This window comes from Drosophila gunungcola (genome assembly GCF_025200985.1).
Source record: "Drosophila gunungcola strain Sukarami chromosome X unlocalized genomic scaffold, Dgunungcola_SK_2 000036F, whole genome shotgun sequence".
NCBI classification, from domain to species: Eukaryota; Metazoa; Arthropoda; class Insecta; order Diptera; family Drosophilidae; genus Drosophila; species Drosophila gunungcola.
Window position 1 is genome coordinate 38,672 of NW_026453188.1, and position 25,619 is coordinate 64,290.

The 25,619-nt window shown below is 37.5% G+C and overlaps 1 protein-coding gene and 1 long non-coding RNA gene across 11 annotated transcripts in view; one reads left to right on the plus strand and one right to left on the minus strand.

Moving 5' to 3' along the window:
• Positions 1 to 19,236, minus strand: part of LOC128260663 (uncharacterized) — a 56,578-nt gene extending 37,342 nt beyond the window's left edge. The window contains exons 1-2 of the long non-coding RNA XR_008268157.1: positions 19,111 to 19,236; positions 18,453 to 18,582 (exon numbers count right to left, since the gene is read on the minus strand). This is a non-coding gene — a long non-coding RNA (uncharacterized LOC128260663). The remainder of the gene's footprint in view (positions 1 to 18,452; positions 18,583 to 19,110) is intronic.
• LOC128260655 (transcriptional regulator ovo) lies at positions 894 to 25,586 on the plus strand. Of its 10 annotated transcripts, none has more exons than XM_052993808.1 (6): positions 901 to 2,151; positions 19,263 to 21,791; positions 21,951 to 21,994; positions 22,049 to 22,480; positions 23,158 to 23,853; positions 24,574 to 25,586. In XM_052993808.1, exons 1-6 carry the CDS (start codon positions 1,758 to 1,760, stop codon positions 24,757 to 24,759), a joined length of 4,281 nt encoding a protein of 1,426 aa, XP_052849768.1. In that variant the 5' UTR covers positions 901 to 1,757; the 3' UTR covers positions 24,760 to 25,586. The 10 variants fall into 10 exon arrangements, with proteins under 10 accessions (XP_052849765.1, XP_052849767.1, XP_052849763.1 ...); XM_052993809.1 differs by having other exon boundaries at positions 22,058 to 22,480; XM_052993805.1 differs by having other exon boundaries at positions 894 to 2,151; positions 19,263 to 19,346; positions 19,404 to 22,480.
• Positions 25,587 to 25,619: the final 33 nt, after the last annotated feature.

Here is a 25,619-nt window from a genome sequence, read left to right on the forward strand (position 1 = left end):
ATTTGAAAGCGAAAAAATCAAAAGACTTAGGACACAAACTTGTTACAAATTTTTAATAGAACTTAGTATGATTTCGAAACCTTTGTTATTTTAAAATTCATTGTTTTGAATTTCATATTTGTTATACCCAATTTTATTCTAAAAAATTAAATAATAATCAAATATCTCCAAAAATATTCAAGTAAATATCTATAAAAATTCCAGTTTTTAAATTTAATAAAAAAAATCAACAAATCTATTTAAAAAAAAAAATAACTAGAATTAAAAAAAATGTTCTATATTTAAAGCAAAATAAAAATGATTGAATTCAAATATTCAGTTGATTTTAGTGTCGGGAAATGTCCTTTTCATGAGTTTAAATAATCAAAAATCTGGGAATCCGACCAATATTTCGGAGTATTAAACCAACCCAAACTCTAAGTACAACAAGTACAGCTCCCGGAATGAAGTAAAACCATCTCAACCGGCAAATGGCCAAGGCGAAGAACCGAGCGATCTCGATCATGATCGTGATCATCATTATAAATTACCTTGACTCTGAGGAGAGAAAGAGAGACAGAGAGAGCGAGAAACTGCATGAGAAACGTTATGTGAGCGGAATGAGGCAACGCACACAAAACACTCTCACTCTCTCTCACACAGGTGCGCTGGTGCGCTCGCCTCGCCGCTTTTCTCACCTGGGCAGCGAAAAAGCGACGCCAGATCCGTAGCGACGGCGAATACCATATCTCGTTATTTCTGACTCACACGATCGCACTCGTACGTACGAAAGCGAAGTTTCGCTCTCCCTCTCTCTCTCTCTTTCTCGTCTTACGGTGTTTTAAATTCGCCGTCTAACTGAGTTTGTTGTAGCGGCGAGATCGATCGGTTGACTTTGGTTTGGCCTAACCGACTACCTCGAATACAGTAAATACAGTAAGTGGCGAACCGGCGTTGTGACTGCACGTGTTTTCGCTTCAACTCACCTGGGCGAACCAAAAAAAACCAAAGTTAGAAAAAAATAAAACATCAAATACACAATTCTTAAGTACGAAAACACTGTGTTGTGAATCATAAATTCAAAAAATAAATACATGAAAACAAAACAGAAACAAATTTTTTTCAAGTAATATTTTTTACAAGTGCGTCGATATATAAAAATCAAGAACCAAAAAGTGTTTGAGAACCTAAGAGATGAATTTTCAAAACTCGAGAAATAACATTTTTCTCAACATGAATTTTTAAAACTGGAGAAAACCGCTGCTTATTTTAACAAGAATTTTTGTACCAAGAGAAAACGTGTATTTTCTAAGAAAAACGAAAGAAACTCAATTTTTTCAAGTACATTTTTTCCAAGTGTTTCGAGGAAATCAAACAATATTTCCCCTCTAATAATCAAAAACCAAAAACAGAACAACCTAATAAATCTGTAAGCTTCTAATTGACTATTTTTTGACTTACAAACGAAAAACTTCCAAAAGACATGAAGAGGGCCAAACAAAAGTTGACTTGAGCTCGGCTCATGACAAAATCAGAACTGAAATTAAACAATTTTTTTTTTTGACACAGTGGACGAGCGGCGAACAAACATACACACACAATTGGATTAGTGTTTTGTTTATTTCGGACCCACTGTGACTGTTCCTCGTCCACCCATTAAAAAAAAAAAAACGCCGCCTCCTTGAAATCGTCGCGTGTTGCCGTCGCGTTTCGTTTCGTTGATCGCTAATCGTTAATCGTAAATCGCAAATTGCACACTACATCATCGCTAATCCATCATGCCGAAGATATTCCTGATCAAAAATCGCCTGCATCAGCAGCAACAACGTTTGCTCGAATCGCAAAACTTGCTGCAGCACAAAAATCAGGATGATGAGCGTCTGGTCCCACCGCTTAGCCCGAGTGGGAGTGGCAGCGCCCCCTCGCCCACGCCCACCGCCCAGCCGCCACCGGAACCGCAAGGTCAGGGGCAACAGGTGCTCGGACAGGTGCCCGATGCAGATCAACAGCCGCTGAGCCTCACGCGCAAGCGTTTCCACCACCGTCGCCACTATTTCGGACAATCGCGCCACAGTCTCGAACATCTCAATCAAAATCAGAATTCAATCCCAAATCAAACACAAAATCCTGCGGAATTGGAAATTGAACGCGCCACGGGCCAAGTTCAAAATGGTAAGTTTGGATTCCATGTAAAAAAAAAGCATAAAAATACCCAAAACGCCCTTTAAATAAGAGCTTTATCAAAGGCCAAAAATAAAATTTTTAAGGACACAAGACTCTACCATGTACTTAATTTTGTTTCAATTCGTCAGCCTCCAAGATATTTAAAAAAAATTTATAACAGCAACTTTAGAGAAAAATAACTTTAAGCTTCCTTCCAAGTAGTCCTGAAAAATATAAATCTCGACAAGTCTAAGGGAATAAAATAGATAGTTTTATCCATCATTTAGACCAGTTCTTCAGTCTTTCAAGGGTTTTAAAATAGACTGACAAGCAATCCTAGTTTTACAATCTTGTCTTGTAAATCCGTAATGAGTATCAATTGCAGAAAATGCTGCGTTTTATTGGTATTATTATCGATTTCGGTTTAAAGTGATTTTAATCTAGGAAGTTGAATGAATTTTGATTGGACTTTATTAGTTTGTATCCTTCAGTTAACTTTATTTTATGCATCTTTGTACATTTAAATGTACTTTAAATTTCCAAGCTTGGCAAAAGTGTTTCAACAAATTGTCCATGATAGAATTCAACATTATATAAATGCGTTCTACGTTTCGTTTAAGAATTCGTTGAACAACAAAAAAATCCAAAAGAACAACGCAAAGAATTTTAATTTACTTAGATAAATAATTGCTACAAATCTGTCAGTCAGTATTTTGCCCGATGGCAAATCGGCAAGCAATACAAACTGCCATATCTATTGCCTGGAAATCTTTTCAAATTTCAAGCTTCACTTTTGGGCAGCTTTTGTTATTTGATTTATTTTTATTTTCGCCCACACCATGACGAAGTCGTCCCCAGTGTATCTTTGTATTTGTTCTGCCCTGTCTAACATCCACTCTCCAAGCGGAGCTATGGGTTTACTTCGACATCAATCACTTTCATTGAATTTCGTAAGCGTTTTTATTTCGATTTATTTATTTGTTGGCCAAAATCCCAACCAGAATTCCAGTCTGTTCTGGTCTGGGTTCTGTTTTCAGTTTTCTTTTTTTTTGTTTTGTGTTTCGGTTCTTTTTCTGTTATATAATCGCCCAGCATGCTTATTAAGTCATTTCGATTTAGGCGGTGAGCTTAGGTTAAAGGTTTTAAATTTTCATAAATGATTAGGCGAGAACTTTCTTTGATTTGGGGCGGGATTATTAATTGTGTTCTTTTCGATTTTATTTGAAAGTGAATTTCGTTTTGCGTTCTTTTAAGTTTTTTCTTCAAGTCTTTTGTTTCTAAGCTTTTTAACTGCCCTTTGTCTGGCCTTAATTAATATCTATATATTTTTTCAACCATGTCTCGGCTTCACTTCAACAGAATCGTCTCTCACACGCAGCCTCATAATTTTGCCCCTTACTCGGGCATTATATTTCATGGTTATAGCTTATATATATTATTTCCATGCAGCATAGTAGAGTGTTATATACATTTATTAAATTAAATAACACGTTGCGTTCTCGGTTCCTCCTGTTTATCGCCGCCCAAGCTCCCTTCGTCTTCTCTATCGCCTGTCCATCCACTTAAAAATGTATTATGAACGCTTCCGCTGTATAATTTTTATGATTTCTGCGGATACTGTAATGGAAGCTATTTGAAGGGAAATCGTTTCGCAACCTTATATACACCAAGCAAAAATTGCAAAATTGGTCAGATGTATGTGGAAGTTTATGATCTAATCTGAGTAGGAGAAGTAATCTTCATTAATAGATTTCTTCATCAGTATTTTTAGTGCAGTTCTTTGAGTGCCTTTGGATGGACCTTATGTAATTTCTTATTAAAAAGATCTCAACATGTTTTTGCTTAAGCACAGTTTCATGTTTATGGAATTTTAAAAAGTATGGAGCTATTTAAGGTTTTTAGATAATCTTGTCTGAATTGGTTATAAATGTAACTTTGGTCTCTCTGAAGTTAAGGTTTTATATTTTTTAAATTAATTAATTCATTGATGTGCTGATTTAATTAGTTTTATAGTTTGGTCTCGTACCCTTCTTGAATTTTCATACTGTTCTGATTTTGAAAACCCGACTGGTCACATTGCCTGTTCACTTTTTGTTCAATTACCGCTTACGGTTCGTGTTTTCTTGCCTTTATCGGGCTGTGCCCATGGCCAAGAACTTCACACACTTGACCGCACACTCACACACTAGACAAAATCAAGAACGAAAGAAAAAAAAATTATATAACTAGCAAAGTACAAGGTACTAAAAGTCAGTTCAAAAAAAAAAATCTCCTCTCGACCAGGCAAAAGTACAAGTTTTGCCAGCCAAAGTTAAAGCCAAACCCCAAAGAAGCGAAAAGAGTGTGGAGCAGAAAAAGAACTCTTTTATTTTGCAGCCTAGACTTGCGCTTAAGTTTCAACTACACACAATGACTAAGATCATCATGATCATGAGAGCCAAGTCCAGTTGAGGTGGAGGAGGAGGAGGAGTAGGAGGAGTAGGAGGAGGAGGATGAGGATGTTGGGTGGGGTGCTTTGTAGGCACGACGTCTGCCATTTGGCCTAAGCAAAGTCAAGGCAACTGGCCATAATAAAACTTGTAGAACCAGTCGAAATGAAGACGGGAGAAGAAACCCACCAGAAGAGGCAAAATGGCAAAAGAACAGAGCTTGTGAAATGCTAAAGGGCCTTGGAGGATGAATATTGCTATAGGAGAAAAAACGAGGCAGAAAAACGAGAGAGAGAGAGAGAGAGAGATGTCCGAGTAAACCAAAGAACTGAACTTCATGCATATATGGCTAAGAATTCCTTCTAGTTTTTTAGCCCTCCACAGCTGGAAGTTATGAGCATAACTTCCTGTTACATTTTTCTGTATCTTCAATCAGCGATCATTTATGCCGCGAATTTCTCTTGCCCCGCTAGTAAAAGTCAATAAATAACCGAAAGGAAATTCATTGATCGACCGATCAACCGATAAAGAAATTTCCAAAATATAAAAAAAAAAGGAGAGAAAAGAAAAGAAGAGCGATCCATGCAAATTATGCAGCTGTTATTAGAACTGCAAGTTCAATTGCACACGCAGCTTACACGCAGATGTTGCAATCCTCGAGCGGAAGTTAGCGAAAGGTTCCCTTGAAGACCTCGCGACCCTTCTCCAGAGGCCAGAGACAAGTTCAGCGAACCCTCGGCAAACAACACTCACCGTCTCCAAGCAGACGACGAGTCAAAAGCAAAAGTCAAGTGGCAAATGAGGTAAATGGTAAATGCAAAAAGAGAAAGACTGGGGGGGGGGAAACAGAAAACAAAACCCAAAACCCATTACTTCATAGTGCCAGTGCGAGTGCTCAGGCTATGAGATTTTCTTTGGAAATCAAATTAATTCTATTGTTTTTCTTCAATTAAGCGCTTGAACCCAGTGGAGTCACTCTGAGTTCTCCAACTAATTGGAGCTGAGATGGGGATCTCCTCTTGATTGAACATATGTAAATGCAATATAGACTGATGAGACCCCTTTCTGCATTGATTAATCAAGTCTTGGTTTACCTTCTTATTGGATATTAAATATATATCATAAAATCTAAATGTCCAACGCCTGAAGGAAAAAGATAAAAATACACCTTCAAGAAGCGATATAATTTACTACAAGAAAAGGTTAAAAGAGAATTTGAAAGTTAAATAAAGTTAGCTCTTTAATCATAAAAATAAGTCATCATACAAATTCCTTAATTAAAGGGAATTTATTGTGATCTTATAATTAATAAGAAACGACTTAAAAGTTTGAAAATACCATTATTTAACGAACAGCCATTTCAGTAAGTACTTAAAACATGTTATAATTCTAGGGCTAATAATTTAACTAGTATCTTCAACAGATAAAATCGGAAGCATTAGATAAAAATAATCATTAAGAATACAAGTGCTTCTAACGATGACTTAATAAATTAAATTTGCCTTAATTAGGTAAATAATAAATAAGGGGAGCATTGATTTCTTTTGAGCACTTATTCTTCAAATTTTTGGGCAGCTTTAAGTTCGCTGCCTAAGTCATTTTTAATCGAAAGACTGAAGCAGCGAACTTGATTCCTCCAATAGGCAATGAAACTGCGTTGTTTTTCGCTTCGTTTGTTTTTCGTTTTTCCCTTTTCCCTTATAAGTTTTTTTGGCATTAGTTTTACCTGCAGAAAGACTGATAAAACAATGCACTATGTATGGGTGTGTGTTTGTGGTTCTACCTGTGCCAAGGGTATTTTTTTTTTTTTTTTGTAAATCTCGCATCCAAAAACGATATTTGACAATCGGAAAGAAGAGAAAAGCAAAAAAAAAAAAAGAAAAAAGGGCAACCAGAGAATCCTGCACACCTCGAACCTCGATAACATTCAAAGCCGAGATTTATTTGTGCAGTGAATCAACAAACAAGAATACACAGCACAAAGGAAACGGCAGAGAGAATCAGAGAGAGAGAATCGAAAAAAAACAGGTCTCAAGTGCTGCCAACCGAAAAGAAGAAGCAGCCGCACCAGCAAAAGAAGAAGAGAGCAAAAAGAACGTAGAATATACATTTGAAAAAAAAGGAAGCGAGTTTTTGTCCGCCTTTGCTGGGTGTTTTTCGTTTGCCTTTTTTTGGTATGCAGTTGAAGAAGAACAAGATGGATAAGAAGAAGGAGCGATGTAGAAAAAGAACAAAAGAACGAAGAAAGAAGGAAAGACAGTGGAAAGATATATATATATATAAATGATCATGAGCAATGATCAGTGCGATGATGATGATGATGATGCGTGTCTTTTCTTTGTATTTGTCTCTGTCTCCCTCTATATCCATCTCCCTTTGTTCTTCTGGCATGAAAATGCATTATTTTTCTATGGGTCGCAACTATTTCTAATTGAATTACCTTTTGATATGGATAGGCAATGATAAGATCAATAAAAGCATAAAAGAGAAACGGGAAGAAAACCGAAAGAAGGAATAAGCAATAAGAGCGATTTAAAAATATATATAAAACTCATAAAACATTAATATTTTTGTACATGTTTGTACTTTTGTAATCCAAATTCTATATAATTTGTTCTTTTTAGAAATATTAAAAAATATATATATTTCAAATGCTTAAATTAAAGGCAACGATATTTACATAAAAACTTTAAACATTATAATTTTACACAATTTATATTTTATAGCTGCTATGCTTTTCTCCCTCTTTAAACAAAATCTGGATTAAACCCACACGAGATCCATAAATAATTCGGCTCAACAGTTGGCAAGTGAGGCGCAGGCAAAACAAATAAATTGCCAAAAATATTCGCAATTTTCGTGTCTGGTTTTCGTTAATTTCTGATTGTTTCTCCTCTCTTTTCTGCAATCGCACAAGTGTCAATAACTTGTAAATCGCTGTAGCTGCGAATTTCTTATAATTTTTGAAATTATTATTATCAACTTTTATGCATCCGAAAAGGGGGGAAACTTGTTTCGTTTGATATATTTTTGTGTGTTTTAAAAAAATTTGTCGATTTTTTCATTACTGTTTTGAACACGTTTTTATAAGATTTGTAATCAAAGCAGCAAAAGCACAGGCCACAATTAATATAGAACTCGTTTTCATTCTCGTTTAAAGTTAACAACAGCACAAACAGCAAAAAAGTTAACTGTTTTTTTGTGAAATATTTGCGTTTTTGTTGGCAGAAGATCGGCAAAAAAAAACACGTTTCGGCCCGGCCAAAAGCCACAGAAGGCGTGAGAGGCAGCGAAACTGTTTTTATTTGCTCTAACTGACATTAAACATGTGAAAAAAGAACTGATGAGAGGAGTTGGGGTTGTAATTTGATAGGTATAGATATATTCCAATGGCAAATCATTTTCAAGTGTGCGAATTTATCTTAACTTCATAACTTCCAATTAAATCAAACTTAAATAGTTAACATTTTGCAGTAATGGGCATTTAATGGTTAACTTCTAGCGATTTGTTGTTTGAATGAAAACAACCGACACTTATAGGAAAAATGATTTATTTATTGATTGTATGCAAATTAATTTCCGGCTTAGGGTCTTGCCTTGATTTAAATTGATTTTAACCTTATAAAAAATAAATTCCAAACACATTGGGAAGGGAAAATGCAGTTTCAAATTATTTTCATAGGATTTAATCATAAAAAAGTAAGATTTGTTTAAGAATATGGTTATAAAGTAGTTCAACACAGTTTGATATGCAAAAAGACCAATTAGAAGTATGGTATCTTAAATATCTTTAAAACAAGAAGAGATGAACCATCAAATTCCAAATTACATTTTTGTTTCCACATTTTTATCTATTGTTCTGACAACATTCAATTCAGATTTAAATCTAGTAAAGTCCTCCTTTTGCATAACCTTAATTATCTTTTTACCCCTAAATGCGAAATGCGGTGACCAAACTTTGCGGCTATTGAAATCGACACACAAATTTCAATTTTATGCTAATCTCTCCGGGTAAAGCTACCAACAAAGAAAGAAAACGAAACGGAATGGCCGAGAAATTTCACAAATCCATAGGTTTTAAGCATAATTGAATAATGGGGGGGCTATTTTGTGATACTTTCGGCTTGCGGCAGATGAGCTGCGTAAATTGCACAATTTCCGAGTGAGACAAAGGTTTTTGTTTTTTGCCTCTGATGAAATTTCTTTTAAACGACCAAAATCGAAACGGCGTTGAAATTTCACATATCTGCCAAAAAAAAAAAAAAAAAAAGAAGATCTATATATGTACGTCCGCATTATAAAGGTATATAAGCAACTGAGTGTGAGCTTGATCAGTTTGTCAATGGCTGCGTTTGTCAAGCCGAAAGCTGGGGAAAAACCAGTTCAGAGGTGCAGCCGCAGCCTCAGCCTCCAATGCAATGTGCTTAACGCATATGGCATATCGCGGATCGCGGAATGGGGGGGGAGGGGACAGATATCGGGCGGGGGAGGGGGGACTATATAGTACGAGTTGTCAATGCTTTAGTTAGTCGTGCGGGAAAAAGAGAGACAATCGCAGCTAAATGCAGTTTCATGCAGTCATTCATTCATTCATTTAGTCAGTCACAAGTCAACCCTGACCTGAAAAGACTTATGTATCTGTATATATCTTTACATACGTATGTGTATATATAATGCATGACTGTCTGCTTGTATGCAGATGTTTGTTTTGTTTTTTTATTTTTTATTCGTATGCAACTTTTTGTCGAGATGCCATATGCGATGATCGCTCTTTTCTCTCTCTTCCACTCTCTGCAAATGCATCTTTATCGCACCCACATTGTGGGCAGGTGGAGTGGGCAGCACTACAAATTAAATTGTACCTGCTGTTTGTAGGAACAAGTATGACAATTCAGTAAAATTTATAGTGGTGATATATAGGAAATGAGTTTTTTACATGATTTTATTATTTATTCGTAATAAATATTTTTGGTTTGTCAAGTTTTGGGTTTTTTATATTACATTCTCCCTTAATTTATGTAGTAATCAATGGTTTACACTCAAAAGCCGAAAGTCGAAATAGCTATTATGCCTGCACTGTACAATAAATAAATAAATAAAATGTATATCAAAGTGGCATTTTTATTTACTTTTTTATTGCCACTAAAATCCATTGAACATTTTTCGACACCTTACACACACACACGCGCATGTGTTTATTGACAAATGTCAAATATTTCAATATCAATATCAAGTTCGTTGCCTAAGTCTTTTGTTTGGCAGTGGACTGCAAGTGAAAATTACCAAGAAACACAAATCAAATAAAAGTGGTAGAATAATAATAATAATCACAGGCAACAAACAGTAAGCAGCAGCAGCAGCAGCAACAAAAAACTATAAATAAAGCCAAGTAATAAATGATATGCACACACACACACACACACACACACACCATGGGACACACATGAAATTGAGTAAAAAAAAAAAAAACGAAAAAAAAGAAAAAAATCTACCGGTTTTCAAGGTTAGGCCGCTTTAACTGTATTAACACCGGGTCCGTAATCACAGCAGCAGTTACGTCATAATGAACAGAGCGGCATTTACAGCAACAACAACCACATTTTTTTTTTTTTTTTGATGCGGTTTTGGTTCATTTCATTTTTCAGAGCCAAATAAAATGTATACGCATAATTTCATATTTGTAACAAAATCCGAATAAGACCAAAAAAAAATAATAATAAAATGGGGGAGAAGATGTTGTAAGTGGGTGTTTGCTTAACATAATCTCTCGTTGTTGTTTTCCCCCTCAACTTGTTTCGGGTTCGTTTCGTTTTTTTTTTTTTTTTTTTCGTTTTCTTCGTTGTTTTCTGTATGCAAATGTGGGTCACCCAACTCCTTGGAAAAAACAAAAAGTTTTGTTAAACGTTTACAGTTAAAACAAGCCAAGAGCGCTTCTCTCGGTTTTTCACTCTCTGTTCGCATTTAGCAATAAATATTGAGATATTGAGAGCAAGAGTTAAGCAAGTCGTCAGTGCACATCATCATTATTGATTTTTTTGTTCATGCTTTTGTTTAGTTGCCTTTGCTAAAATTTTAACGTGTCGTTGCCGTTGACAGATGATGATATTATGTTGTAATCGGGGGCCTATATAACGGTATGGCAAGGTCAACCAGATGCGGTTGAAAAAAAAACAAAAACAGAAAACCAGCAGAGGGGGAAATAAACAAAAGGAAAATAAGTGTAGAAGGAAATGCACAGAAGCCTTTTAAAGACTGAAGACTTAAAGTGTCAGGAACAAAAACACAAAAAACAGGAGAGTTAAAACCAATTAAAAATGTTGAACATTTTCTTGGGTAATAAGATGCAAAATGAATTGTACTAAGTAAAAACAATGAGGTCAACCAGTAAGAAATTAAAAACAAACTTTATTAAGTTCCCCTGAAAAAAAACAGGCTTGTAAGAAAATGCATCGCTTAATTAAGCTTAATATACAAGTGAATTGATCACCGAAACTAGTTTCTTAAACGGTTCATCACTTGTCTCATTAACAAGTGCCTGCAATTAATTTAAAAACACCTGTTTCGAAGGCTAAATAAGCCGCTAAAAGAACTAGTTACTTAACTTATTTCCCAGTGCACCATATATCATCGACTTTATTGGTCTTTCTGTATTGCATTTGATGAATTCCGTTACGTTTTTTGTTTTTTATTTTTTTGTTTTTCGGGTCATTATCTCCATAGACCGCAAATGAGTTTGTCAACTAAATGTTTGCTGTTTTTCTTTTGTTTTTCGCAATTGTTGTTGCCGTTGTGGAACTGACCAATACAAATATAAATATTGATATAGACAAAACTCACACGAACACTTGCCAATTGAGAAGCGTTTTTAGAATGAATATATTATATGCGTTGACCTAAATTTTGTGTCTCATTTGTCTGTGTGTCTGTGTGTCAGTTGCACAAAGAAGCATGCTAAATAGCTAGTAAAACCATACAATTGCAGTCGGGCGTATTGAACAACTGTTTGACTGACTGACTGACTAACTGACTAACTGACGGACTAAATGGACTGACTAACTGAAAAACAAAAAAAAAAACGCATTGAAGGCTGTTCATGTGCATGTGCTAATTGTTACAGCCAATAGATCCACATATGACTTTTGCTCTGCTATTTTATAAATATCTTTGGTTTGTTGAATGGCTTAGTTTATATATCCTAATGCAGAATTCTATAATTGGTAAGGCATAAACAAAAAATAGATTATATACTACTTAGATTGTAAAAAATGTTTCCAATTTTTTATTATAAGATATTATCGAATATTTTATGTGGATTTTTAAAAAAAATTGTAAGATTCTTATATAGGTTATGTCTTTAGATTATATATTTATTAGTTCCTTTTTGTAATTCCATAAATTAAAACTCTTTAATTTTAAGAAACATTTATTAGACCGCATCTGTTTATTTTCCCTACAACTCAGTTATTTCCCAACAGACTTCTGACTACCACAAGATGTATTAACAATAAACACATACATATATAAATATATATATATATACATATATATATATAGAACCGAAAAGCGATTTTCCGTTCACAGTTCGTGCCTGCCTCATTAACATTTTACAGCGACAACAAAAACAACAGGGTGCAGCCTCCTCCATTTTTGTCGTTTTCGTTTTTTGCCGCATTGGCTTACAAATCATTTAACGCAATTGCGTTAAAACTTTGCCCCATTCAAATACACGAGCAACAAAAACAAAAGAAGATAACTAGCCGTGTGCAAACTAACATTTTTTTGTTTTATTTTATCTACCTTCTTTTCTATTATTTTTGTTTAGCAGTTTGTTGCACTTTTGTTTAGTGCGTCCTCGATTTGTTTGAAAGTTGGGATAAATTTGCTCACGTTAAGTTTAAGCAATGTTAACTTAATTCGATACTGATATCTTTAACAATTAAATACTAATTATTTGAAAATAGTTACTTATTTTCATTAAAAAATCAATGGCTTTGAAATATTCTTACAATTTTTATCAGATTTTATAACTGATATTTTAAAGAAACTTATTTTGCGATGCAATTAATTTCATTATTCACTGATTTGAGATATTTTCGATAATATACCTTACTTGTTGATATCCTTTAGACAAATGGTCAATTTGTACCTGTTTTTTTTTACTTTCTGGCCAGGACAATGACATGTTGACCATCTGTTTAAGCCGCATATTTGGCATTTGTCAATGTCAAATTTAGTTCAAGTCTAAGCGACGACATAACAGCACAAATTGCAATGTAAACGAGTCAAATGAAAGAGAGCAAGGTTAGCATTGACATTAATACCAAAAAAGCAAGCAACAAATTGAAAAACACATAAAAGCTGCATTAGAACAGCAACAGCAACAAATGCACACTGGCCGCGAATAAATAAAAGCAACTGTAATTAGCAGCTGCACAAAACGTAGCACATGTCAGCACAGCTTGTTTGTAACTGTGTATGCTACACAAAAAAAAATAATTTAAAATATTCTGGTTCAAACGTTATATCAACAATATTAATAGTATTACATACGATTCGCAATGATTTGACATTACAAAATCGAATCACTTATTATAAAACTAAAATATTGAGTTGTGGTAAAGTTATCACGTTGATCTTAAAAACCACACTTTATTATAAAAAAACAAGATAAATTGCATTTAGTAAAATAATACAGATCAATGACATTATCTTGCATATTTTTGTTCTGTGTAAAAATGTTGCTGTTCGCACGCAGACACTAAACACTCGGACCATATCCATGTGGTTTGCAATTTAAGACGCTTCAAGTCGGAGGCCCTGAGTGGTTGCCAACGTTGATGATGACGAACAGCGATATCTCACATACTAAAACATTAAATGCTTAACCAACATTTAGCAGCGGCCATAATTCGTTGCAATTTCGACCTTGAAAACGAAGTAGCAACAGCAGCAGCAGCAGCAACATATATATGTTTGAAATCAGAGGGAAAATGTACAGGAATGTGAAAATAAAGCAATTCAAACTAATTTGACAAAATCACCTTTTAACAATGGAATTTTGATTTATTTGAAAATTTTAATAGATATAATTTATAATTTGTTTTTTTGTGGTATTAAATTTTAGAACAAAATAATTTTATTTACATTAGTAAAACAAAAGACTTAAGCACCAAACTTCAAAGAAACAACATTTAGTCAGGAACTATTCCCAAAGCCAAACAACAAATAATAATAACAACTTAGTTACCACCTTAATGAAAGTAAAAAACCTGAGGTAAAAAATATAAAAAAACTTAGGCACCAAACAGGTATTATTTTTAAATGTTGGTAAAGTACGAAAAAAAAAAAACACGAAAAAAAATCAAGAACCCATCACCCAAGCAAGCGCAAAAAATGTAATTAAGTTAAACGAAATTATTTTGTTAACGCGCCGGCAATTTATAATTCATATACTTAATACATATGTGGAGCGAACAACAAGGCATGTTTATAAATAAATATATAACAAAGCGGCAATCGCGATGGGCAGATTTTCGAGGATCGATAAAACTTAATTGCATGGCACTTAATGCATTTTAAGTTGCGGCCAGCGAAATGAAATGAGTGGGTAACCCGAGACGGAAGGGCCTAATAAAGACCTTGGAAGCCCTTAGAAATCGAACTATCAACAGCAGCTGAAGCGGAAGAAACCCAAAATAAAACCCCTAAGAAACAAAAAAAATACAAAAAAAATACAAAAAGCCAAAAAGCCAAAAGCCAAATTGGGCGTTAGAGACAAATTCATTTGGGGAGCGAGAAAAGGAGCCATAAATTTATAGACTGTCCCGAGGGTCTGATGGCCGAAAGAAAAAAAAAAAAACCGATCTTGATCTTGATACAGACAAAAAGTAAGGAGAGTACAAAAAAAAAAAAACAATATCCGATCGGATCGGATCGTGTTGCAAATGGGTTGGCACAACACTTGGGTCCTTTTGGCATTAGAATTGCTAAATGCTGCAAGGATCCGCAGGAAAAGAAAAAGGGTTCGCTGATTAGGCTTTTACACTACACTACATAATTTGTAAGGTAAGCGCGCAGACATTAGGTCATTTGGTCAGCGAAAAAAGGGAAAAAGGGGAAAAGGGAACGGAACCGGGGAAAGGACCTGAGCAAAAAGCACCTGTTAGAAGCTCGAACTTCCTTCCTTCAAACGGATGCATTCATCAATTTGGCAGGATCACAGGAAGCTCCTTTCTGCCGTCTTTCTTCTGACAAGGGTTCTGCATCTGCTATTCTATTTTTTTATTTTTTTTTTTTTTTGCAGGACATTTGAAAGGAACAGAAAACACGCACTTGTCAGTTAGCCAAGGAAATTGATTAGCTGTTTGTCGGCTAATCGATGACACTCCGCCACTCTCGCATTTATTTCCATCTCATTTAAAGCCATCTTTTTTGTTTTTTGTGCATTTGTCAACGTTTTCTGTTTGGTTTCATGCTCTATTAAATTCAGTTCGACATTTGCAATCGTTTCGGTTTGTTGTAGCTTTGCGAAAGCAAAAGTTTTGATGGGTGGCTGCTGGGGTGGATCGATGCGTATTTAAAGTGGGTCATCCAGCCGGAGATTGGCAAAGGGTTCATGGGTCAATGGAGGGCTGACATTGCCCCATTCCTTCATATTTGTAGTGCTTTGGTTCTTAAAATGTCTTAAGTTAAAAATATGTATTTCAGTCTTCTTATATGTTTTTAAAGGACACATACCATTTGAACAGAAGGGGTACAAAAGTTAATAGTTGATTAGGCAATAATTTGTTTTTTAAAGCAAATTGAAGTGTTCGTTTTGAAAACTACCACAAAATCAAAGTTTACCCATTTACCCAATTAGGTAGGTTTTTATCAGAGATTTGTTTGCTCGTTGCAGGTTGTTTTGTTAGCTCTTCTTAATTGCAATTATCCGGCAGATTCGATCATTACTTAATGTTTGAACAATGGCTAATCAAGACAACAGAACCTGGTGCATGTTATTAATATTGAGGTCAATATATGTATGCTGCAGCATGATCAGCGTTATTATCAATAGCATCATGAATCCAAAAGGGCCACTAAGCATTGGGTTGGGTCTGAAACTATTCATTGTTCATCCAGCTATATAGCTTAACGTAGATGTATACATATACTTATATATATATATATATATATGGGCAGCGCAGCTTGGAAAACGTTGCCGCCAATGTCAACGTGTTTGGCATTTGCAATTAGAAGCACAGAACCACTCGAAAAGCAGAAACAAAATATAAAACAAACATGAAGACGCACAAGACCAAGAAGGAAGGTTGGCTTAAAGGGGGTGGCAGGTGGGTGGGTGTGTGCCGTCATCGAATTGTCGTGCATGTCAGGAATTAAATATGCTAAAGGCTGAGAATGCGTTTGGAATTCGATTGACATCGGCATCTTATTTTCTCATATATTTTTCCTCTCTTTCAGTAAAAATATAAAAACATAAGTAAGCTAGAAGCTGAAGCTGCAACCCTACATTTTATTATTTCTCTTGTATTTAGTATTGAAAAATATTTCCCTGTGTAATAACATAAAAAAACTAAAAACATAAATGTTGTAAGTCTAATAAAATATACATATATTGTAAATTTTTCATAAACGACAAGTTATACGCTTATGGTTAAAATGGTTATCCTTTATAAGGGAATAACAAGTAATTTGCCATGATATGCAGGTGTCACCCGCAAAAGAATTAAAAAAAAAAACAAATGAAATAAGTAAATACTTTTTCAGAAAATACCAAATATATTAATTGTTAGCCGGCTCGAGGTCAGGATGTTGAAAAAAACACAAAATTATTTCAATTTTGGTAATTTTGTCTAAATAAATATAAATACTTAAGTACAGACAAAATTCAGAAATTGAAAGGGACTACTTCATTTAAATTTCCCCTGGAAATTCCCGTAGAATAACAAAATATACAGAAACCTGGGTTCATCTACCCAATTAGCAGGCGGCAAACCCGTAAAATCAAAAATCCATATGTACGTAGAGGGCGCGAAAAATAAAAAAATGTATTACGAATTCTAGACGACAACTTCAACGGTTCGGATCGAAAAGCTTTGCTTTGTCGGCATTGTCATGCACAATTTACATACTTACATATATATAGTATAGTACACAAAAGAAATTACATTCAAAATAATTAATGTAGGAAATGTATATTTATGTAATGACATGTACAAATTAATTTGGTATATCAACACTTTTACAAAATAAACGAGCAATATTTGAATTATTTGTGATTATTAAAATTAGTATGCTACTCAAAATTTTAACATCCCAATTTTTTTTTTTTAATATTTTAAATATTTATTTTTTTTGTAGTGTACAAGTACATAAGCAAAGTTATTTCGCTTTTTATTTGAACTCGCACTTTTTCTGGGTTTTGCGTATTTGTTTTTGTTTATCAGTTTTTATTTCTTTATTTTGGTCATTTTTGTTGTGGTTTTACGACGCATTTCGCGCTAGACGAAATCGGTGGAAGCCACCGATTTCAGTGGGGCATAAATTTAAATTGAAAAGTTCAAGCACACACACGGTGCGAAAGGGATGGCGCGAGTATGCAAATCAATTTACGGTAAAGGATAAAACGTACATTGAACTCTGAAAAGTTAGCAAAAGCGAGATCTATTCTATGCAATCGTCAATTTGTTCCCTTTGTTTAGATAGAAAAAATTCTAATTGTTTTAACGTTTTTTTTTCTCACTTTGTTTTAATTGCTGTTAGCTCGAGGTCAATGTTTGTGCTTTGTGTTTTATTGTACAATACAACTTCAATTGAAATTCATTTCCTCATGGCAGCAACACACAAAAGTGATACAACAAAATTTAACAAATACATGCCGCCTTTTTCGCGTTTCATTTTCAACTTGAAAAACTCAAGCTCAAACATGTTTTCTGTGTGTGCTCGTGTAATTATAAACATTTTACAATTCGCCTTGACCTTAACACAATAAAATAAATTACAACTATGGCAGTGCAAACTCACACACACACCAAATCAAATAAGGCTTGTAACATGTAGAATTAATGTAAGATGTAAAAGGTGGGCGTGTAGAGTGTGGGCATGTGGGCGTGAAACGTCTATTAACCCATTAATAACATGTGTAAATGGCATGCCTGGCATTTCGTAGGGGTGGGGAAACATCTTATTAATTAACCCTAAAGCATATAAAAATCTTTAAACTATTTTATTTTAAAATTAATTTAATTTTAAAAATAAAAAAGCAAGGCTTAAAAGTGTTTTTGTGTGTGTGCGCGTTTGACAGTTAGAATTTATGTGAAGCTAACGCTGACGCTGCCGCCGACTGCGCAGCGGCTGCAAATGTTGGCCATGACCAACAGAGCGAGATAGCGAATGCGTGATTGGCATTTGTAATTGCACACACTCTTGCAATTGCACACTCGCAAAGGGCCAAGAAAAAAAACCACTCAAACACCCACGCCACCAAACACACACAAATACATTTGCATTAACAAAAAGCCTTGATCTTGATCGAAACAACAACAATAACAAGTTACTATGCAATGTTGTTGATTTTCTTGCTGCTTTTTTTACTGCACTTGTTTTGATTTAAAGCCAAGACGGCTTTTAGTGGCTAACCTTGTCTTTGCCCGTTTTGTCTTTGCACTTGCACTTGCAATTGGCGGATCGGCGTAATTAACCGATCGCAATTGATTTAAAAGCCAATTCAATTGATTTATTTAAAATAATAACGCCTTCAAACTTTAAAGCTAGACAAAGAGATCCGAACGCTATCAACTTGTATGAGAATAAGGAGAAAAGTAAGACCAGTGGAGAGGAAAGATTTACTAAAAATACACTCGTACAGTTTTGATTGCTTACCATATTTTAATTCCATCTTCAATTGGCCTTTAATTTCGTTAAGTCCATATGTAAGGCTAGATTTCACCTTTAAATATGATTATATTACAATTGTTGATACATACATGTATGTCCACAAGTTCACCACAAGCTTTAAATGAGAGAGCGAGAAGGAATAATAGAATTTGGTGGGAAAAGAAAATAAGGAAGAATGACGCTCAAAAAGCTACCTGCTGTGAAACTCCAATACCACTTTTTGTTTTTCACTTTATGGAATATTTTTATTTTAGTTACATTTTTGTGCAATAACAATTTTTGTTTAGTTTTCAAAATTAAGAAAATTTATATTAATTCTTTTTGGGGTTTGATGAGTTTCAGTTGCTAATTAAACATTTGATTAGCAAGTGCTTGAGAAATTACAATTTCAATATTTCTTTCTTAAAGTCCTATAATTTGTTGGTCGCTTGACAACTCTATTAAATAACAGTTACATATGTTCATATTTATGTAGATTTGAATGCCACTCACACAGGCATGCACATACACTTGAGCTCAAGACGAACACAAGCCCCAAAAGGGAAGATTGCGTTTTGTAGAAAATTCCGTTCCTTTTTACAGTTAAATGGCGATAGCCAAAGCGAACGGATCATAGAGATCGAACAAAAAGTTGTACCCTTACTCTCAATTTCGGTGATTTTCCGTTGTTTCCTCAGCTTCTTCTCGAAAGTTCTATATATTTTTCGGGGTCTTGAAAAGTTCTCCATTACTTTTACCTTGATTTAAATGTTTATGGACCTGTTGTTGATTAATTTTTTATTTTATTTCTTGCAGAAAACCTTGCCGCCGAATTGCTGCAGCGTTTAACCCCCGTCACCAGCACTGCACAAAATAATATTGTTAACCCCATAACGCCTGGTAAAAGCGATTCTCTGGTTAATAATAGCAAAGCCGATTTAGCCACCTCCGTTTTAGCCACAAAAGACTGCGCAATTGAAAACTCCCCAATTAGCATACCAAAAATTCAGCAAGAGGAAGAGGAAGAAGGGCAGAAGAAATTGAAGGAGAGAGAGGAAACGGAGGAAACCGACGATCAGAAGAGCAAAGAGGCGGTAGAAGAGGAGGAGGAGGAAGACGAAGTGGATGTGGGCGTAGAGGCGCCACGCTCCCGATTTTATAATACCGGCGTGGTTTTAACCCAGGCTCAAAGAAAGGAATATCCCCAGGAGCCAAAGGATTTAACACTATCCATAGCCCAATCCTCGCCAGCTACCCCAAAAAGTGACTCCGATTCGGATTCCGACTCGGATGGCGGTTGTAAGCTAATTGTGGACGAGAAGCCCCCTTTGCCGGCGGTAAAGCCCTTATCCCTGCGCTTGCGCAGCACACCGCCTCCAGCGGATCAGCGTCCCAGTCCGCCACCTCCTCGCGACCCTGCGCCCGCCGTTCGCTGCTCGGTGATCCAACGGGCTCCGCAATCCCAGTTGCCCACCAGCAGGACAGGTTTCCTCCTGCCACCACTCGACCAACTTGGTCCCGAGCAACAGGAACCCATTGATTATCACGTGCCGAAACGAAGGAGTCCCTCCTACGATTCCGATGAGGAGCTGAACGCCAGGAGGCTGGAAAGAGCGCGTCAGGTGCGCGAGGCACGCCGCAGGAGCACCATTTTGGCCGCCCGTGTGCTGCTGGCCCAATCACAAAGGCTGAACCCCAGATTAGTGCGTTCGTTGCCCGGTATTTTGGCAGCTGCCGCCGGACACGGCCGTAATAGTAGCAGTTCCAACGGTGCCGCCGGTCAGGGCTTTCAATCCTCCGGCTTTGGCAGCCAGAACAGCGGCAGTGGTGGCTCCAGTGGCAATCAGAACGCGGGCAGCGGTGCTGGTTCACCCGGATCCGGAGCCGGCGGCGGCGGTGGCATGGGCGGTGGCCGAGACGGCAGAGGGAACTACGGACCCAATTCACCGCCCACGGGCGCACTTCCGCCCTTCTACGAGAGCCTCAAGAGCGGCCAGCAGAGCACTGCCAGCAGTAATACCGGCCAGAGTCCCGGCAATCACTCCCATTTCAACGCTAATCCAGCAAATTTCCTGCAAAACGCAGCAGCGGCGGCTTATATAATGTCGGCAGGCTCAGGCGGATCTGGGGGATCTGGCGGTGGAACTGGAGGATCAGCAGGAGGTGGGGGAGCAGGAACAAACGGTGGTGCTGGTGGTGGTGGCGGCGGCGGCAATGGCTACATCAATTGTGGCGGTGTTGGTGTTCCGAATAGTAATGTCGACGGTAATAACCTTTTGAACTTCGCCAGTGTTTCTAACTATAACGACTCCAATTCCAAATTCCATAATCATCATCATCATCACCACAACAACAACAACAACAATAATAATGGTCAATCCTCGATGATCGGTCATCCCTTTTACGGCGGCAATCCCTCAGCCTATGGCATAATACTGAAGGATGAGCCGGACATTGAGTACGACGAGGCCAAGATCGACATTGGTACCTTTGCGCAGAACATAATCCAGGCAACGATGGGCAGTTCCGGTCAGTTCAATGCCAGCGCCTATGAGGATGCTATAATGTCGGACTTGGCCAGTTCGGGTCAGTGTCCAAATGGAGCCGTTGATCCGCTGCAGTTTACGGCCACTCTGATGCTGAGTTCGCAGACCGATCATCTCCTCGAGCAACTATCCGATGCTGTTGACCTGAGCTCATTCCTGCAGCGGAGCTGTGTGGACGACGAGGAGTCCACCAGTCCGCGGCAGGACTTTGAGCTGGTGTCCACGCCCTCGCTAACGCCGGATTCGGTGACGCCCGTGGAGCAGCACAATGGGAACGCAGCGCAGTTGGATGCACTGCACGAGAATCTGTTGACGCAGTTAACCCACAATATGGCCCGGAATAGCAGCAATCAGCAGCAGCAGCAACATCACCAGCAGCACAATGTGCAGCAGCAGCATAATGTCCAGCAGCAGCAGCAGCACAATGTGCAACAGCAACATAATGTGCAGCAGCAACATAATGTGCAGCAGCAACCACCGCCTTCGTATCAGCATGCCACGCGTGGCCTGATGATGCAGCAGCAACCGCAGCACGGTGGCTATCAGCAGCAGGCTGCCATGATGTCGCAGCAGCAGCAGCAATTGCTCAGCCAGCAGCAACAGTCGCATCACCAGCAACAGCAACATGCCGCCTACCAGCAGCACAATATGTATGCCCAGCAGCAGCAGCAGCAGCATCACCAGCAGCAGCATCAGCATCACTTCCACCACCAGCAGCAACAGCAGCAGCAACAGACGCATCATTCGCATCACCACGGTCATAGTCATGACAACAGCAACATGTCGCTGCCCTCGCCAACGGCAGCAGCTGCTGCGGCGGCTGCTGCTGCTGCCGCCGCCGCTGCTGCTCATCTGCAGCGACCCATGAGCAGCAGCAGCAGCTCTGGTGGCACCAACAGCAGCAACAGCAGTGGCGGCAGCAGCAACAGTCCACTTTTGGATGCAAATGCAGCCGCCGCAGCAGCGGCCGCCTTGCTGGACACCAAGCCACTTATCCAAAGCGTAAGTAATCCATTTGGTCATCAGCTTAATATCCAATCACAGCAGCAAAATCAGGCACAGCAGAAGCAAATCACTTTGATGAAGACCACTAGGTACACGGAGTTTGTGGAGATGATGTCGCTGGATGTGTGTGTCAAGCCAGAGCCAGTTATCGAAGCCAAGCGAGAGGTAACCGAGATAACGACGGAGGAATTTACTGTGGAAACGGAGACAGCACCAGCAGTTGGAACTCCGGTTCCGTCACCGCCCGCTTCAGCTTCAGCGGGCAGGAAGCTGCGTGGTCGTGCCAAGGCGGTGGCTTATGGCTCCACCATGATAACGCTAATATCCACGCTGAAATCCTCGCCAGAAGTGCCGGCCACCAAGACGGTGCACCGCACCACTTTGCGATCTTTGGCCTCGGCCGCGGCGGCCACTGCAGCTGGTCTGCTGGCGCCATCGCCCACCGTTTCCGTTTTGAACGAGAGCAAAGTCTTGCAGCGGCGCGTAAGTGTGGAAGATGAGTTGGTAATTGGTCTCCAGAAGTGTAACTCTCAAATGCATTTTGATGAACTTGGATTTGGAAATGTTTTTCATTATTAATTTGTATTCGATTTTAAAGGTTTGATATTTGTATAAAATCAACGTGTTTTTTTGTATATTTCGGTTGTTATTTTCAAATCAATTTGTAAATGATTTTTTAAATTGTATGAAATTAAACTTTTAATGAGTTTTGAAAACACATTTATCAGAAAATTTACTTACACTTTGCGAAGATGAGTGTAAAAGTAAAATTATTATTTAAAAACCTTCATTTTTCTTATTTTAATCATCAAAGTTAAGTTTAAAAACAAAGAGTGTATGTAAGAAAAAAAAACCATTTGAAGTTTATTTGTGAATTAAGACAATGGTTTTAACTTAGTTTCCTAGAAAAACTTTTACAACCCAGTGTAACTTGAATAACTTTATCAGTTCATTGAATAGTTTTTGGAGTTCATTTGTTGGGTTCTAAGGCCTGCACTTAACATTTACCAACGAATCTTCCCAGGAGCCAACCCGATTATGTGTCTTCAACCTGATGTTTGTGATTGTCTATGATTGTCGTAGTTTTGTTGAATACCCAAAACAAAAAATAATAGTATCCAAACCTTAGTTTAATAAATACATTACGATTTCTTCAACAGTTGGGCTTGCCGCCGGATCTGCAACTGGAGTTTGTGAACGGCGGACACGGCATTAAGAACCCGCTGGCCGTGGAGAATGCCCATGGTGGCCATCACCGAATACGCAACATCGATTGCATTGATGATCTCAGCAAGCATGGCCACCACTCGCAGCAGCAACAGCAGCAGCAGCAAGGCTCACCGCAGCAACAGCAGCAGCAGCAGCAGAGTATGCAGCAATCGGTGCAGCAGCAGCAACAGCAATCGGTGCAACAGCAGCAGCAATCCCTCCAGCAACAGCAGCAGCAGCAACACCATCAGCACCACAGCAACAGCAGTGCAAGTAGCAATGCCAGCAGTCACGGATCCGCCGAAGCCCTTTGCATGGGCTCATCCGGCGGTGCGAACGAGGACTCGTCCTCGGGCAACAATAAGTTTGTCTGCCGCGTTTGCATGAAGACATTCTCGCTGCAGCGACTGCTAAATCGGCACATGAAGTGCCACTCGGATATCAAGCGATATCTGTGCACCTTCTGCGGCAAGGGATTCAACGACACCTTCGACCTCAAGCGGCACACGCGCACCCACACCGGCGTCCGGCCGTACAAGTGCAACCTGTGCGAGAAGAGCTTCACGCAGCGCTGTTCGCTGGAGTCGCACTGCCAAAAGGTCCACAGCGTCCAGCACCAGTACGCGTACAAGGAGCGCAGAGCCAAGGTGAGAGAGCGGGGAGAAAAGGGTCTATAATATTGATATTAAGCAGCTCAATGGTAATTCCATGAAACATATTCAGGCGTATACATATAATTTTTTTTTTTAATAACTACTTTGTAGATAGTACTTAAACACTAGTTTTGCAAACAAGAAAAATATATATATATATGAAACTAACTCCAACAGTTTTAAATCGAGACTTTTGGAAGTATACATAGGTTATGGAAGTTGAGTTCAATCTCATTGTTCTCAAAACCCCATTTTTAAACTGAAAAAGTCTTACGATTTGCTTTAAATTATTTACACTTATTTAAGACTATAAAACATAAATTGTCGTAGCTGAACTAACGTAAATTAACTTAAAATTTAAAGCAAGACAATTTTTTATCATAAAAAGTGCACCAGAAATTAGAATTAACATTTTTTCGATTGCCTTCATCAATTATAAATTATTTTTGCATTAAATGGAAAAAAATTTTACTTTTATTAATTAAATAAATCTGTTAACAGTTTTGATTTTAAACATTTTTAAAAATTTCCAGCGAGACTTCGATTTGTTTTGATACTTTAATTTTAAAACAAGAAAATGCGTTTCTCATTTTCAATATATTTATCTATTTTAGATAAGAGTAATATATTTTCAATTATCATAGCTTTCCAAAAAGATAATTATTTTTTATTCGAGTTGTAAGAGATTTTACTAATACCCTCTATTATTTTCAGATGTACGTGTGCGAGGAGTGCGGTCACACCACCTGCGAACCGGAGGTGCACTATTTGCACCTGAAGAACAACCATCCGTTCTCGCCGGCGCTGCTGAAATTTTACGATAAGCGGCACTTCAAGTTCACCAACTCGCAGTTCGCCAACAATCTGCTCGGCCAGCTGCCCATGCCAGTCCATAATTAGTGGATGGATTTTAGATTTTAAGAACTTGAACAACTTAAGCAACCAATATTGTGACTTTGAAGTTTTTTGAAAACTGCCCCCCCCTGCGGAGGATACGGAATTTTTGGAGATTATGCTTATTATGTATATTTTTGCCTAGCCCTAAGATTAGTTTTAAGCTGTAGGATATAGTATCACGCTACCCCACTCACTTTGCTGTGCAAATTTCCATCTTACTTGAACAATTGAGCCCTTATGTTTATAGTTAATCTTGAATTTTCGTTAATAACAAACTTTTTTTTTGGAACACCGCCTCTTAGTCAAAAAGTTATCGCTAGGATTAAGAAATGTTTTGAATATGCTTTGAGCAACACACAAATTATGGATTATCACTCGTATATAGGTATATATATTACAAGAAATATATAAAAGATATAGCTCTAAGATTTTAGGAGCTACCAACCGAACAAGCTGCAAACGTTTGCATTTATTTGTCTTCAACAAGAAACGAAAAAGAACGCGAAAAAAAATAAGCAAGGATATCATATTTACACACCACCAACCATACGCATAAATATTTATTACTTAATCACAAACCACATTGCAAAGAGGCAGAACATTCAAATAAACTAGGCTAAGGTCGATAAAAAAAAAGTAAACTAAAGCTGTTCATAAATGAAGTCAAAGCCCAACAATATCCAACACGTTATGGAAAATTCGAATTGCGAAACAAACATTGTTTGAATATATATCATGCATTAATCTTAGCTCTAAGGCAATACCACCAATTGTACTGATCTTAAATGAACAAACACTAAAAAAACATAAATATACATATACATATCTGATGAGCCTTAGTTTTTTGTATAAGTTAAAAACAT